This window comes from Dipodomys merriami, unplaced genomic scaffold (assembly GCF_024711535.1).
Source record: "Dipodomys merriami isolate MVZ:Mamm:240054 unplaced genomic scaffold, mDipMer1.0.p SCAF_33, whole genome shotgun sequence".
Taxonomy (NCBI): Eukaryota; Metazoa; Chordata; class Mammalia; order Rodentia; family Heteromyidae; genus Dipodomys; species Dipodomys merriami.
In genome coordinates this window covers 496,807-513,890 of record NW_027204826.1, presented here as the reverse complement: position 1 = coordinate 513,890, position 17,084 = coordinate 496,807, and the positions used below count along the sequence as shown (strand labels likewise).

Below are 17,084 nucleotides of genomic sequence, written 5' to 3'. Positions count from 1 at the left end.
ATTAGCCACTTCTGGTTAATTTTCCAGTGATTTTTTTTTTTTTTTTTTCTTTTTGGTGCTGGTCCTGGAGCTTGAATTCAGGGCCTGGATGCGGTCCGTCCCTGAGCTTTTTTTGCTCAGTGCTAGCCATCTACCACTTGAGCCACAGCGCACAGCACCACTTCCAGATTTTTCTATGTCGTTTACTGAAGATGCGAGTCTCATGGACATTTCTGCCTGTGCTGGCTTTGAATGAAGATCCTCAGATCTCAGGCTCCTGAGTAGCCTGAGGATTATAGGTATGAGCCACCAGTGCCCAACAGTCTTTCATTTTTAATTTTTTAAGGCTAGGAGGGGCTTTTCTTCTTACCTTTCATACTGTAGTACAAAGTTTAGTTGTATTTTTCACTTGCTGTGTTATGTCATTATTTTTCTTTGAAATTAGAGATCTTGAATTAATATTTTATCAGTGTCAGCAAGATTTACCCAGAAGTGAGGGTGGTCTTGAAGAATATAGGCACCACTTACTAGGGCCAAAGCTGGTAGGTTTTTAATTCTGAAAAATGAACCTTATATGTCTTAACTGTCTTTTCCAGAAATGTTCAAGAAAATCCAGAAGTCTTGCAGTATTTAGGTGATACTCCCCTCTCCTGCCACACTGGGGTGTGAATTCAGAATCTTGCTTGCAGTGCTCACACTCCTCGTCCTCACATTGCAACTGCTTAAAAAAAATTAATATATGCCCCAGTCAAATGTGACTGAGGTGGAGTTAACTGAAGTTGGCCAGGTAGTAGCTGCTCTACATTATGGCTGCTAGCCATGCTCAAGGAAGACTGTCTCAGTTTCTTTCTCTTTTGTTGTTTTACTCAGTCCTGGGGCTTGAACTCAGGGCCTAGGCACTGTCTCTAAGCTTCTTTTGCTTAAGGCTAGCACTTTATCACTTGAGCCACAGTGCTACTTCCTGCTTTTTCTGTGGATGTGGTACTAAGGAATCGAACCCAGGGCTTTCATGCAGGTTAGGCAAGCACTGTACTACTGAGCCACATTTCCAGCCCTCTTTTTTTCATTAATGAATACTGCAGTATAAAACAGTTCCCATTAAATATGTTCACCTGCCTTTTCTTTTCCAACTGAAAATAACCAACAATACATAGAACAACAACGAAATAAATTTTCCAGGGATTTTTTTTAAAATACAGAATACGTAATACGTATTAGGCATTCCGGCTATTTGAAGAAAAAATTTAGCCAGAAAATGAGCTGTCCCCTCTGAGGCCTTGGCCCAGTGGGGAGGAGATGAAGTGGCCTTGTCCTAGCAGGCGGTACAGACAGCTTCTCTAGGAATACAGAGCGGTTCCTGCCACAGAGAGGATTTCACAGCAGAATCCAGAAGTGGATGCCATTTGCAGAGCAGGGAGCTGTGTGAGCTAGACCCTTCTAGGAGATTTAGGTGAAAGAAAGCAAAGGGTGGTGTGCTTTCATTGAGGCAGAGCACAAGCCTGCAGGCATTGTTGAGCCTGGGTCTAAGCGCACTCCCTCCCAGGCATCTGAGTGTAAGGCTGTGTGGGAACTTGCCCAGCTGGGATGGCAGAGGTGGGATTCACACTGGCATCACCTGACTCCACCACCATTCTCCTTCCACACAGCACACTTCAGTGAGAAATGGGGTAAGTTGTGAGTGCTAGGCTGGGTACTCCTCTTTCACACAGTAATGTGGTAAGACAAATGTTCCAGGCCTGCAGCGAGGCAGGGATACAGAGCCCAGAAGCCAAGCCTTCAGATGGGAAGGGATGAAATGAACAATTAAGAATGTGAGCTTTTTCAAAGTGAAAACAGTTGCAGCTGGGTAACTGACTTAATTCTATGAAATGAAGCAAAGGGAAATAGGATTAATTGGCATGGATTTGCCCTTATAATCTGGCCTGTATTCGATTCACTCGTTGCTGTTTTATTGTAGGAATTTAAGTATTTAATCTCATGGATTTATACTGATAAGAACTTATTAGGCAAAGAGACATTAAAAACAACTAAAGATTCACAACTGAATGAAATTCAAAATCTTTAAATGAAGATAAGTTGTGAATGCTGGAGGAGCCTTGTTTAAGTATGTTAGGGATCTGATGAAAATTGTTCAGCCTTCTCCTTCCTCCCCCCACCCCCCAATCCTTTCAGCATCAGCCTAATTGCCCTGCAGGCTGTTTACTGGTCTGGATGCCGGGTAATGGTCTAGATGCTGGCCTAAGTGCTCCATGACTTTACACATTTACATACCATAAGCCAGAAGCTTTGTATGGTTTGGTTTATTTGCTTTGGTGGTACTGAGGTTTGAACCCTGCCTTACGCTGGCCAGGCAAGGCAGTCTTTGCCCGCCTGTTTTAAGGCTTCCCTTCATGGTTCTGGTAACGGGGCCCACCCCATGTCCAGCTGTCCATAGGGACCTTGTGAACTCACTGTCAGAGGCTGGCCTTGGACCTGCATCCTTGCAGCCTCTCAAATGCGAGCCACGGGCACCTGGCCAGCTTTGGGTCTTTCTGAGTCTCCCATAAAAGGTATATTTTGTGTCCTAAAATGCACAGGTGTGGTTGGTTTCTTTCTTTTTAAAGTTAACCATGAAATTCTTTGTGCCTCTTGAGCTCTGAAAACCATTGTTACCCTGTTAGTGTGCTCATGTGCAGGGCAGTGTGGCTTCGGAGAAGTGCTCATATTGTGTGTTTTGAATTTTAATCTGACTGGGATTTTGTTTTGTTTTTTTTTTTCCACCAGTCTTGGGCCTTGAACTCAGGACCTGGACACTGTCCTTTAGTTTTTTTTTCACTCAAGGCTAACACTCTACCATTTGAACCACAGCTCCACATCTGGCTTTTTGCTGGTTAATTGGAGGCAAGAGTATCACAGACTTTGCTAGCTGGTCTGGCTTTGAACCACAATCCCCAGATCTCAGCCTCTTGATAAGCTAGAATTACATAGGTGTGAGCCACTGGCCACCGGTTAATCTTACTGTTCTAAAGCAAGTATTATTATGAAAAAGTTGATAGCCACATTGTACTTTGATCCATGTCTGTGGAAGTATACTGTGTCTTCTGCCCATCACTTGTCAAGACTGTGCAGCTACACTGGGAAAGTTCATTCTGCTCTTACTGACATTTTAATGCCATTAGTTGATAGTGTGCTGTATTTATTCTCATACCTGCCAATGAGAAGCAGCCCTTAAGATTTTTTTTTCCTAAGCCAGGTACTGGTGGCTCACACCTGTAATCCTAGCTACTCAGGAGGCTGAGATCGGAGGATCACTGTTCAAAGCCAGCTCAGGCAGGAAAGTCTATGAGACTCTTAAATGAACTACCAGAAAACCAGAAGGGCTCTGAGGCTCAAGTGGTAGAGCACTGGCCTTGAGCTGAAGAGCGCAGGGAGGACAGCGCCCAGGCCCAGAGTTCAAGCCCCATGACCAAGCAAAAAATAAAGATTTTTTTTCCAATCAGTGCCCATCTCCACAAAATCAAAGTATACAGGTACTATATATCTATTTATATTGTATGTATACTTCTCTATGTGTGTGCGTTTTGTCGGTTGTAAGGCTTGAATTCAGAGCCTGGGTGCTGTCCCTAAGCTCCTTTTTGCTCAAGGCTAGCGCTTTACCACTTTAAGTCACAGTGCCACTTCCTATAACTGTATTTATGCAAAAGGAGAATAGGGTTTGTTGTGTGTGTGTGTTCCTCCTCCCTTCAAGAGTGAATGTTTGCCCCTAAATACTACGCTTGGTTTGTGTGTGTGTGTGCGCGTGTGTGCGCGTGTGTGTGCGTGCTTGCACTTGTGCATGTACCTACCTTAATGTTATGTCTGTGATGGGTGTGTGTGCATGCATCCCTTTGAAATGCTATGTGTGGGTTGTGTGTGTACATATACATGCACATGTGCACACACACTTAAAAATTAGTGTCTGCTCATTAATACTGTGTCTGGATTGAGAAACTACATTTTGCAGCAATGAGTTCTTAAAAATTTTGCTTTCATGACTTTACATTTCCAAGAGCATTTGAAGAGATTTTGGATATAACAAAATGTAGTGGTATTTGTTGATTTGTTATATTACAAGCTAATCTGCGACAAATTAAAATTTAACACTAATTGATTTCAAAGATTTTTGTGGACACTCCCTCCTGAGTTCTTTAGTGATAAGAGTGGCATTGTTAATTCATTTTTACCAATCTCTTTGGGGCCTTGTTCAATAGCAAAATTCTCATGATTTCCTCAGGTTTAATATGTACAATGATACAAAGAAAATCTGGCCCCTCTCCAGTTGGAAAAAGAATATTTAAATAACCTTTTCAAATAATGGAGTGGCTGTTCTTTGGTATTAGGCCAGACCTTGACATGCTGGCTGCCATGGACATTGTAGAGGAGTTGCAGTGAGGAATCTGGACCACATAAAACCTTTGTGTCTTGTCAACATTAAATCAAATGTTTATTCTTCACTTTGAATGGATCTCTTGTTCATGAAGAATTTTGTACCACAGTACAATGGCTACTGGGAAAACACTGGTTCACTGACTCTTATCTGAGGTTTTTCTAAAGCTAATTCAGTATCAACTAAACACATTTCATTATTATTACCACTGAGCCCAGTGCTGGTAGCACATACCTGTATTTCCAGCTACTCCGGAGGCTGAGATCTGAGCACTGGGTGATTAGAAGCCAGCGTGGGCAGGAAAGGCTATGAGACATTTATCTCCAGTCAGCGAGCAAAAAGCTGAAAAGTGGCACTGTGGCTCAATTGGTAGAGTGCTAGCCTTGAACCAAAAGAAGCTCAGAGACAGGCCCAGGGCCTGAGTTTAAGCCCTAGAACTGGGGGAAAAATAATATTTCCCTAGAATGTGTCTTTCATATAGTCTCAGAACATGAGCAAAATGTATGCATATTCACTGTCAGAGAGCGCTACTTCTGTGTGATGGATGGCTATGACTATAGAGTCGTTTAGGGCCAACGCCTCATTGGGCGCGTTGAGAAGGTTCCGTGGCTTCTCCTTGCCTTTCCCACAGCTCCTGCTCTCTGCTGCCCAATGTCAAGCTTGAGAAAGGGTTGGAGCCCCTGCTAACAGTGCTGCCTTTCCCTTCTGAGAGCCCAGACTTTGAAAACCACTGCATTTGAAGAATGCACTGGACAGAAACCCAGCCTCCATCACTTTTGCTTACCAGTTACCTTTGCTTTGTTGGGCATTTACACAAGTTAGTTACTAGAGAAACATAATTTTTATTTTTTGTCAATCATGGGACTTGGACTCTGGGCCTGTGCACTGTCCCTCAGCTCTTCAGCTCAAGGCAAGCGTTCTACCACTTGAGCCACAGCGCCACTTCCGGTTTTCTGGTGGTTTATTGGAGATAAGAGTCTCACAGACTTTCCTGCCCGGGCTGGCTTTGAACCGTGATCCTCAGATCTCAGCCTCCTGAGCTGAGCCACAGGTGCCCAGCTCAAACATTAATTTAAAAAAGAAGAACCAGGCATTTGGTGGCTCACACTTGTCATCCCAGCACTTAGGAGGCTGAGATTTGAGTATCATTGTTCAAAGCCAGCCTGGGCAGGAAAGTCTGAGACTCATCTCCAATGAACCACCAAAACCAGACACAAGTGGAGCTGTGGCTCAAGTGGTGTAGAGCGCTAACCTTGAGTAACAAAGCTCAAGGACAGCACCCAGGCCCAGAGCTCAAGCCCCAGGACCACTCCCCCTCCAAAAAAAAAAGAATGCTGCAATTCTCCCAATCCAGACAGTAGATGAGCTGTCTGAACCATCCTCTTCATCATGGCTTTTGTTGACAATGCATATTTACATGGCAGCAAGGGATGTGGAGATCTGAGGTTGTTTCCAGTTTGGCGGTGCTGATGGATTCTGAGGTGACTCATGATTCAGTGCATGTCTGAAGATCTGAGCACTGTCTTCAACAGCTGGGGGACCTTGGTTTGGTTTTTATGTGCACAGTTGTGCATGTGCACCAGACTTGACAGGCTTCAATTCCTGATCATTCTTCTTTGGCTTTTCATGGCCCTGCCCAATGACAGGATTACGGACTGGTACCACCACTCTTGGCTAGCACATTGCTTTTTAACGGAAATACAAAATCTGCTGTTTCCTTTTCCTATCTAGATAAGTTCTTCGCAATTCTTGGTTCTGAAATTCTTGTGAAGTCCTTTCTGCACCCCCTCGTCCCCCATCCCACAGTGGGCATCTCAATTTAGGTGAAAGAAATGTCTGGTAGCATGAATAGTGTCACACACCAGAAAGCTATGAGCCTACTTGTCATTACTAGAAAGGTTCGAAATGAACTGTACTTTAAAAAAAGTTTTCCTAATGTCAGTCTCCCTACCAGCCCTGTTCTCGATGACTTCCCTGCATGTTGAGCCAGTCTAGTCCCACCATGTCCAATGGGTTAGAGGTAGAAATTCACAGGTCTCTCTCTCTCTCTTGTCTATCATAGCCCTGTGTCTTGGGATGGTTACGTGGAAGTGGGTGAGTTTGTAGGGGATCTCTTCTTTTTATAGAAAGCAAGCAGCTTTGGCCTAGCGTACAGCGGAAGCCTGGGGTTTAAGTTCCTTGCTGATTGTGTGTATATTTTAGGTGTACAACCGAGGAGCATGGCTCAAGAGACCAATCACAGCCAAGTGCCTATGCTTTGTTCCACTGGCTGCGGATTTTATGGGAACCCTCGCACAAACGGCATGTGCTCAGTGTGCTACAAAGAACATCTTCAAAGACAGAATAGTAGTAATGGTAGAATAAGCCCACCTGGTAAGTAGCACTGTCACAGTGACACTCCGTTCATCTATCCGTCTGTCGGTCCCTGCACAGTCCAATGCAGCTAGCCCCGCTCTGCTTCCCATTGTACTTATATTGCCACAGTCCTGTTAGGAAAGTTTCTCAGTGCACATTGGTGATCATTATCTTGGGGGACCAGAGTGAGTGTCCATCCTCAAAACACTGCAGATCTAACCCCAGTCTGCTGTGCTGCAGAACTCTCACTACTTTATTAAAACACTTGAAGTAAGCAGTGCTGGCCATCTTAGAAAGTAAGGCCAGGGAATGTGGCTGTAAGAGGCCTTGGCTCCCTCATTAGCCCAGTAGCTGTTGAAAGACAGAGTGCCTGGGTTTGTCAAGGATTATAGACAGCCACAGCCAGACTTATTGGAAACTGACTTCATGATGATGGAGTTCAGTCAGGTGACTCAAGAGTTAGAAAGAAATACTCAACCTCAGTTCATTGGTTTGTTTGGGTTTTTTGTAGCAGAGGATTTTTCTGGAATAGAGAAGGTCTTTGGTTTTAGCAGTTGCATAAGGAGGATCATGATGGACTGGAGGTGTGGCCCAGGTGATAGAATATCTTTCTAGCAAGTATGATACCAAGAGAACAGGAGGGTTAAGTTCTGCTAAATGAGGAGTCTGAGCGATTTATCTAGCATGGTGCCAGTGTGGACCAAAACCTGGATAGATTTTTGCAGCCCACAAAGTACAAGCTGCTGCGTCATGTTTAAGGTTTTTATGGGGTCTTAATTAGTTCATATTTAACTAAAAAACAAGACCTGTTTTGTCAAAAGTTATGAATTTTCATAAGGCCCAGATCAGATGAATGTGACTTCCATTAGCGTCCATATTTTCTCATGAAGAACAAGAAAGGAAAGTTGAGCATATTTACTCTGAACTTCTATCTGCCTTACTGCTAACTAATCTTGAGGTTTCTCATTTATAAGCCAGTACTGGAAAGTGCCTGTGAATGAAAGGACTTGAGTTTGGGTGATATTTAATCCTGAGAAATTGAAGTTCACTCATATATACAACTTATCAGTTTCCTTCTTGGTTAAAATTAGTATGTTTTAGCTGAGTGCCAGTTCATGCCGCTATAGTCCTGGCTACTCAGGAGGCTGAGATTTGAAGATTGAGGCTCAAAGCCAGCCTGGGTAGAAAGGTTGAAGAGACAAGCAAAATATCAGACCGGAGGCTTGGCTGAAATGTTAGAGCACCAGCCATGAGCAAAAAAGCTGAGCAAGGATACCAGGCCCTAAGTTGAAGCTCTGATTCTGGCACATACACAAAAAATTCTATAGAGATCAGCAAGGAGAAGGGAAGAAAAAAAAACTGTTTAAAAAGTTTTAAATATTTTAGGACTTGGCTGTAAGCTCAGTGTATAGAGCACAGGCTTTATGTGCTGTAGGCCCCAAGTCTAGCCCCCAACATTAAGAAACAGGTTCTCATAAGAAAACAACATTTTGGTTTTCAGCTAAAAACAGTGGACCATGTCTGTAGTCAAGCGGAGTCTCTGCGTTGTGTTTTGTGGACTGGGTGTGGGCTGCCCTGAGCTCAGCCCGACTAATGTGGGCTGTGGTTGCATTGCAGCGACTTCTGTCAGTAGTCTGTCTGAATCTTTACCAGTTCAGTGCACGGATGGCAGCGTCCCAGAAGCGCAGTCAGCATTGGACTCCACGTCTTCATCTGTGCAGCCAAGGTAAGGGCCACTCTGGATGGTGATTGGATGAAGAAAGGGCTCCACTTTTCATAGTTCTATTAAGGACACCGTGTAAAAACACTGTAGGATTCTGTTAGAAACAGCTTGTGATGTTGAGGTGTCACATAGGAATAAAGACATCAACACAAAAGGAATTCAGCAAGGCAGAGTTTACCTCTGCAGAAGTGCACGCTATCAGCCAAAAATCCAGCAGGCAAGCGCACAGAGCTGGCAGGCCGCTTCCTTTTTATCCCTAACCCAGCAGGCCCGTCCCTCTGTTCCTATTGGCTGCACTCAGGTTCACAGTATGCAAAAAGATTGGGCTTAATTACTAGGATGTAATTAAAGAGTTTCAAACAGGATTTGGTGGGGCGGGGGGAGTGATGTGTGTATTTAATAAAGGCCAAGCCACCTGGCCAAGGCAGGAACCCTTTAGAAAAACAGGTCTCTCAAGATTAACAGATGGAGGAAGCAGATTACTTTGATAGAAAAGATGCTTTTTCTCACAATTAATTGGCCTAAAATTGTATCTTAACTGTTAAAAAAAAAAGCTTTTTATTGATTTAATATTGGGGAAGGATGTCTTTTCAAGTCTTTTTAAGATTTTTTTCCTCCCTTTTTTCGGGTGGAGATGCTGGTCCTGCTGGCTTGAACTCAGGGCCTGAGCACAGTCTCTGAGCCTCTTCACTCATGGCTGGCACTGACTGCCACTTGAGTCATACCCCCACTTCCAGCTTTTTGCTGGTTAGTTGGAGATGAAAGTCTCACAGACTTGCCTGCCTGGGCTGGCTTTGAACCATGATCCTCAGATCTCAACCTCCTGAGTAGCTAGGATTACAGGAGTGAGCCATCAGCACTTGGCTTTAGATGTCCTTTCACATGGATTTTCATTTCTTCCTTTACTATATTCTAGCCCATGACTAAAGTTTTAAAAATTGTAGTCAGCAAATATTAGCACACAAAATTCTTGTCACAGTTTGTGTAATGCTGTCATATGGTTCAGTACTCATTTGTTTTAACATTGAGTCAGAGTTGAGTTACATTCAGAAGTACTTGTTTAAGTGACATTCTTTTATTCTGGTAGAAACCAGTTAAGCACATTGTGTCTCTGCCCTGTGGTCCGTTTTCCACATTGGGGGGGGGGGGGGGGTTTGGGGGGAACACCATGGATAGCTTTGGGTAGGGATTGTCTGGCATGCTGGTGTCACCTTGTTTTCATTTAATGCCTTCGTGGTCTGCCTGAAGGACATGCATTATTGTTTTGGATACCAAAACACAAACGGATCGTGCAGATTGCTCTCCAGTTTCAAAGCTGTATGATTGTGTTAAGTTACAAGCATGTGTCTGTGTATTCTATAAAAATTATATTTATAGCCGGGCGCCAGTGGCTCACGCCTGTAATCCTAGCTACTCAGAAGGCTGAGATCTGAGAATCGCGGTTCAAAGCCAGCCCGGGCAGGAAAGACCAAGACTCCTATCTCCAATAAACCACTAGAAAACTGGAAGTGGCGCTGTAGCTCAAGTGGTAGAGCGCTCGCCTTGAGCTGAAGAGCTGAGAGACAGGGCCCAGGCCCAGAGTTCAAGCCCCATGACCGACCCCCCCAAAAAAAAAATATGTATATATATATATATATATATATATATATATATATATATATATATTATTTACATCACTTAGTATTCATGTGTGGAGATGATCTTTTATTTATCTTTTTAAAATTTTGTTTCCCAGTTCTGGGCCTTGAACTCTGGGCCTGGGTGGTGTTCCTAAGCTCCTTTTGCATAAGGCTAGCACTCTGCCACTTGAGCTGCAGCACCATTTCCAGCTTTTTCTGTGGTAATGGACTTTCTGTAGTCCTAACATAGCAGCCTCTTGAGTAGCTAGGGAGACAGGCATGAGATAATCAAGATATTCCCAGGCAGGTTGGCACATGCCTGTAGTCCCAGCAGTCAGAAGGCTGAGGCAGGAGGTTGCTTGTGCCCCTAAGTTTGAGATAAACCTGGACACTATAGTGATGAGCCTGTCTCAGAACGAGACAAGACTAATTGAAGTTAAAAAATCATTTTTCATTAAAGAAATAAGAAATGCAACTATCTTTGCTTTTTTAGCCCTGTATCAAATCAGTCACTTTTATCAGAGTCTGTTGCATCTTCCCAAGTGGAAAGCTCATCTGTGGACAAAGCAGTACCAGAAACGGAAGATCTGCAAGGTATGTGCATGCTCATCCCTCTCGTCACACAGGGTCCCTGGGACAGGCTCTCGCCGAGGCCGTCTGTTTAGCAGATAACTTGGTTTTTATTATGATACTAGATGTTTTACATTTAAGTGACATAGCTAATTTTTCTTATTTCAGGCTCCACAAATGCTCCACAATTTGTATAGATTTTTAAAGTGGATCTACAATGCGAGTCACCTAATAAATGGTTAAACAAATGATCAGTCTTTTAGTTAGGTAGAGATTTTAAGGAAGAGCAGGGATGGAGGGGTATTTTAAGAGCAAAAACAGAAAAGTCAGCTGAGTGTTTGACAGTTTCACTGTGGTGGGTGGCTGAGTGGGGCGGGCTGCGTTGGACTGGAAGGTTGGCGAAGGGCTTTGGCGAGTGAAGATGTAAGAGTGTAGAAATGATAGAATTTCGAGATGGCATGAGTCATTGGTACTAAATAGTAGGCTCTGTGGTGGATGGGCTGATTGGTGTCGGGGCAGGTATTTGGAGGAGCAGGAAGTCCTCAGAGCACAAGAGCAGAACGGGAAGCTAGGTGGAGCAGGAGTGAAGTGAGAAGGAAGAAAGCAGGCTGTTAATCTCAGGGGAGTATATTATTTATGATACATAGATCATCGCCATGAGATTTTATATATGAAAAGATCATGAGTGCAGGACTGGTGGTAGAGTGCTTGCCTAGCATGCATGAAGCCCTGGGTTCAATTCCTCAGTACCACATACACAGAAAAAGCCAGAAGTGGTGCTGTGGCTCAAGTGGTAGAACATTAGCCTTGAGCAAAAAGAAGGTCAGGGACAGTGCCCAGGCCCAGAGTTCAAGCCCCAAGACTAGCAAAAAAACCCCAAAAACCAAAAATGTAAGTGCACCAATAATTATCATTCTCGTCTGACAAAGAAGGAAGATTTTGATGAACTAATAATTGTGATGTACCTTTATGCCAGTCTAGTATACAGAGAATTTTACTGTCCCCCAACCTCCCTTAAGTCCATGAATTCAGAAGGTGGTCCTGGCTCCATCCAAGGTGAATTTAAGAGTATTTGAAAAGCCTTTTTTTTTTTTTTTTATGGATGATTTAATGACTTTTAGAGTATTTGAAAAGCTTAGAGCCTTTTTTTAAAAAAATGGATGATTTAATGACTTTTAGGCTAAACGGATATTAACTTGAAATTTCCTAAAGACCTAGCATTTGCAATTTCAATGTAAGTGAGCCTTTGGCAAATCACATGTAAGTTTCACCTTCAGATTGTGTGTGTGTGTGAGTGTGTGTGTGTGTGTGAGTGTGTGTGTGTCACAGGGCTTTTTCACTCAAGGCCAGCGCTCTACCACTTTGAGCACCACTTCGAGTTTCCTGATGGTTAATTGTTGATAAGAGTCTCATGGACTTGCCTGCCCAGGCTAGCTTCGAACCATGATCCTCAGATCTCAGCCTCGTAGCTGAGATTACAAGTGTGAACCACCAGCGCCTGGCTGGAGGGTTATTCTTACAAGTTGAATTGTCTAAATGTGAGTTCTCAGCAATCACAGGAAAAACTCCTTTGGACTCATTTGGGAAAACTTGGTGAGGCTAAAAATGAGAATGGATGAAAGTTGCAAAAAGTCTTGAGAAAGACCAGTCAAGCTGTAGGACTTGCAGTTTCCATTGGAGTGCTTCCTCATGGATCCGGGGAACAAGGTGGGAAGTCTGCACACCCTTATGCACTTCTGGTGTTGAAGTCTTCCAGGGTCCAGCGTCAGTAGCACAAGCATCATGTTTTTTTTTTTTTTTTTTCCCCTATCCTAGGGCTTGAACTCGGCCTGGGCACTGTTCTTGAGCTCCATTTTGCTCAAGGCTGGCACTCTACCACTCGAGCCACAGTGCCACTTCCAGCCTTTTCTGTGTATGTGGTACTGAGGAATAAAACCCAGGACTTCATGCATGCTAAGTAGAGGCAAGCACTGTACCACTGAGCCACATTCCCAGCACTACAAGCATCAAATTTCTGACAGATGCCAGCCTTCTGCGTTCAGAAGAATGAATGTGGGCTGAGCATGGCTTATGTGGTAGAGAGCCTTAATTAGTATTCTGTCATTGATGATGTTATTACTTGTTAATGTGGCTCCTGAAAAAATGCCAGATACAGCCAGGCAACTAGAGTCTCACACCTGTTCATAATCCCTAGCTACTCCGGAGGCTGAAGTCTTAAGAATCGTGGCTTAATGCCTGCCCAAGCAGGTACGTGTGAGAGACCTTCTGCTCCACAGTAGTATATAGAAGGAAGAAATAGTTGCCTTCCCAGAGTCTTGCTGGGGTAGATCCCTGGTGCCGCACCTGCGTGCTGGAGGCCCTGGAACACAGCCAGAATGAATGGAGAAAAGCTTAGCCCTCGATCAAGGATTAAGGAGACACAACCTGGCCTCCAGCATTATGTGGACAGGCATCCCTTGCCACGATGAGCTAGGTAATGTTAGGGATATTGATGATATCTTGTGTTGTTTTAGTGTTTACACTGTGGATGAAAATGCTCCAGCAGACATAGTGTGTAAGGAGGAGTGTATACTCTTGTGATTAATTTGCTTTCTCTCTTTTCTTTCCACAGGACCCAGAGCAGAGGGCCTTGTTCCTCTTGAATGTGATCCTCCATGTGGGTAGTTAAACTAACGTTCCCGCCCAGGGCAGTGCATAGGCCTTTTCTAGCCGGGTTCCAGTTCAGTTAGCGGGTCGCGTGGGCCTCCCACAGGGAGCTGTGGCAGCTCTGGGGCGCCGTGGGCATGCATTCACCAGTTTTTTCATGACTAGTCCATTTCCAAATGGGGGAATCCACCCAGTTCTGAAGAGTTGAGGAACAGTCATTTCTGGGAACCAGACTCACACAGTATAGTAGCCTATGAATTCAATGGTGCCTGTGTAAATTCAGGCTTTTTAGCCACATTTCAGGTAAGATTGGGGCGAATATTTGACATTCATTGGCCCCAGGTTTCTGTCTAATCAGAAGGCTTTTTTTTTTTTTTTTTTTGCCAGTCCTGGGACTTGAACTCAGGACCTCAGCACTGTCCTTTTTGTTCAAGGCTAGCACTCTGTATCATATGAGCCACAGCGCCAGTTCTGGCTTTTTCTGTTTATGTGGTACTAAGGAATCACTTAGTACATGCGAGGCAAGCACTCTACCACTAGGCCACATTTGCAGCTCCCAAAAGGCTTTTCTAGTCCCCTAATGCTTAAAGCTGTGCGTTTGCTTCACGTGATGAGAAGCCATCTGTTCCCGTCTCTAGGTTTGCGTTGGGACTGCCTTGGTTTAGGCATGAAGCAGCATCTGTGTGCATGGCACTGATGTCTTTTCAGTCTGCCTTTCCAGGTCCCATCATGCATTTGTATCCATAGTTAACACCAGTTTGGGGGGCTTTTTTCTTTTTCTTTGGGGTTGGGGTATGGTTGGTCATGGGGCTTGAACTCAGGGCTTGGCTGCTGCCCCTGTGCTCTTTTGCTCAAAGCTAGTACTCTACCACTTGATCCACAGTGCCACTTCTAGTTTTCTGGTGGTTCATTGGAGATAAGGCCCATGTGGACTTTCCTGCCTGGACTGGTTTTGAACTGAGATCCTCAGATCTCAGCCTTCTGAGTAGCGAGGATGACAGGCATGAGCCACTGATGCCTGGCCTATTTCTTTGTGTTTTTTTTTTTTTTTGTCTTTTAAGATGTTGGTGATATTGTTTACTGGCATTAAACCATTTTCTCTGTTAATTTGTTTTGAATATCATTGGTTTGAAAAACTGATTATGGGTAGCTATTTCAAAGACAACAAGCTGATTTGTTTTTGAGCTCTAAGCACATAGTCAAACCTTATTTGATTCTTGTAGGTACTGGGGATAAAATTGTAAGAAAGACATTCAAGTCTTGCCCTCAAGGCCTTCCTAGTCTAGGAATAAAATGTGTGCGGTGTTCCTGCTTTGTTTTATAAAGCAAAACTTTCTCTGTAGATGAGGCAGTCATTGCAGAGTCCTTCTTCCTGCTGTTTCTTCTGTCAGCTGGTTTGAGATTCTCGAATAGCACGTTAGCTAAGGGCGATGCTGGAACGCCTGAGTGTGGCAGCTCCTGGAGCTGCATGTGGGGCACAGCGGGCGGCCCCACAGTGCTTGGAGGCCTTGGGGTCGGTAAGCACTGTGCATGTGCCTGTCCTCAGAGAACTCACGTAGGCCAGGCTAAGGCCAGCTGGCAATGCAGGCCGTGGAAAGGTGTGGTGGACACACAGGAAGCACTTCCTGGTCAGGGGCACTGGGGTGGGAGTTGAGCAGGAAGTCCAGATTGAGTGGAGTTACAGATAGAGTTAGCCAGGTAAACAGGACAGGCGAATGGTGGCCAGATGGAGTTAGCCAGGTAAAGAGAAGGACAGGTGATTGGTAGCCAGTGGAAATGAGTCCTCCCTATTCACAGCAGGGTGTGAGACCGACAAAGGCAGGCCCCTGGGCCTTGAACTCAGGGCCAGGCACTGCCACTGGTGCCTGGCACCACCTGAGTTTTAAACATGTGTAAGTTTTCATTCGAGACAGATGATTGGCTGCAGGGTGAGCAGCCAGGATTAGTGGAGAGGGGAGCAGGGGGTGGGCTTGAGTGTTCAGGGTGTTCATGGAGAAGCTGCAGAGTGAGTAAGGAGAAGAGAAGGCCTGTCCTGTAGCTTGGTGGAGGAGGCCCCTGTGGTGACAGGACAGGCACTCAGAGGTGACAACAAAGTGTCTCCTGTGTCATGTCACTGTCTGCCTGTGGGGACAGCACTGAAGGCCTGGCGTTAGTGACCAAGCAGGGCCTGTTACAGGGAAATGGGAGAGAGTAGTAAGCGAACCTCAGTCTTAGTACATTTGGTCTTGGCTTTAGTGCATCAGTGTATCAATTTACTTGTCCATCACAACATTTTCTTTTCTCTAATATTTTAATGGGTGAGCCCTGGAGATGAGAGCAGCAGAGGCCTTACTGGAGCCTAGAAGCCCCAAGTAGCATTCCTCCTTTTTATCTTTTTTTTTTTTTTGTCAAGTATATAATTTTGAAACTAATTAGAGCATGCAGCTTAAACAAACGAAGAAAATCTACCATCTAGAGTTGTGTTCACATGTCAGTTATATACTCTGGGTGTATTTCCGCCTGTGTGCTGGAGAAACCCAGTAATGGATGAGCACCTATTTGTGTGAGTAATGAGTACACAACCCCTATTTTCTTCCTGCGAGCTGCAGGCTGGGGTGGGGTGGGCTGGCACGTACCCGAGTGGCCGGGGACAGCTGGACACTGACTCGCACTCTCTTGTTTCTGTCAGCTTCGGTAGCAGATACAGCACAGCAGCCATCTGAAGAGCAAAGCAAGTCTCTTGAGAAACCAAAACAGAAAAAGAATCGCTGTTTCATGTGCAGGAAGAAAGTGGGCCTTACTGGTGAGTGTCCATGTCCGTGAGGTGAAGTGGCTTATGCGTAGGGATTGGCTGGGGGGAAGGGGGAGCGGGGCTCGGTTGGTAGAGCGCTAACCAATGACAAAGATGTTGTTAGGTTCGGCACTCAGACCTAAAAAAAAAAAACAACAGTGTGAAGAGTGCAGAGTGTCATGTCACCACAGTTGCTGGGGCACTGGCTACTGGATAAGTATCCTTGTGCTTCTGGTTTTCTTTAGTAATTTGTGAGGGTTATTTTTAATTTTATTTTGTGTTTTTGTGGTACCAAGGAATTGAACCCAGAGCCTCGTGCATGCTAGGCAAGCACTCTACCACTAAGCCACATTCTCTGCCCCCTGATCTTTCTTTCTTTTTTCTTTTTTTTTTTTTTTTTTTTCTGGTCATGGGGTCTGAACTCTGACTCTGGGCCTGGGCACTGTCCCTCAATACCTCTACCACTTGAGCCACAGCACCACTTTTGGCTTTTTCTGCTTATGTGGTGCTGAGGAATTGAACCCAGGTCCTCATGCATGCAAAGCAAGCGTTCTACCACTGAGCCACCTTTCCCCCCCTTCCCCCATCTTTCTTAAAGAAATAAAAAAAAAAGTTTGAATTCCATACTTGGTCATAAAATAAATGGCTTTTTAAAACCTGGTTTCCACAGGATTTGAGGGCAGTAGACAAGCAGGTGGCGTAGGTCCTGTGGAAGGCAGGGATGGCCTCCAGCCTCTAAATGGAGGCTGCTTTTAAAAGTGTGGAGTCTGGGGTTGGAAGCATGGCTCCAACTTTGGTAGAGCACTAGCCAGTCTTCGTCTCAGATATATATAGATATCTTTTTTTTTTTAATGTGTGGAGGCTGCTTTTAAAAGTGCAAGCCGAGCCCTGAAGGAGCAGCATGAATCCTGGTGGCGCTGCCCATCTGGTGGCGAGCACAGGCCCAGGGTGACTGGAGGGCAGCAATTATGGCTAGAAACTGCTGCATTCGTGTCACCCCAGCCAGGCATTATTCTG

The 17,084-nt window shown here is 44.7% G+C and overlaps 1 protein-coding gene across 11 annotated transcripts in view; it reads left to right on the top strand.

Annotated features, from left to right (window-relative positions):
• The window catches only part of Zfand6 (zinc finger AN1-type containing 6), a 66,347-nt gene that overhangs the window by 46,782 nt on the left and 2,481 nt on the right, over window positions 1-17,084 (top strand). For 10 of the 11 annotated variants that reach the window (XM_070042757.1, XM_070042755.1, XM_070042756.1 and 7 more), the window contains 5 exons: window positions 6,587-6,757; window positions 8,357-8,465; window positions 10,575-10,675; window positions 13,263-13,307; window positions 15,966-16,079. In XM_070042757.1, the coding sequence (XP_069898858.1) occupies window positions 6,604-6,757; window positions 8,357-8,465; window positions 10,575-10,675; window positions 13,263-13,307; window positions 15,966-16,079 (523 nt within the window). In that variant the 5' untranslated portion in view covers window positions 6,587-6,603. Of the gene's footprint in view, window positions 1-254; window positions 279-6,586; window positions 6,758-8,356; window positions 8,466-10,574; window positions 10,676-13,262; window positions 13,308-15,965; window positions 16,080-17,084 lie in introns of those variants that run through there. The other variant, XM_070042762.1, reaches the window with a different exon arrangement.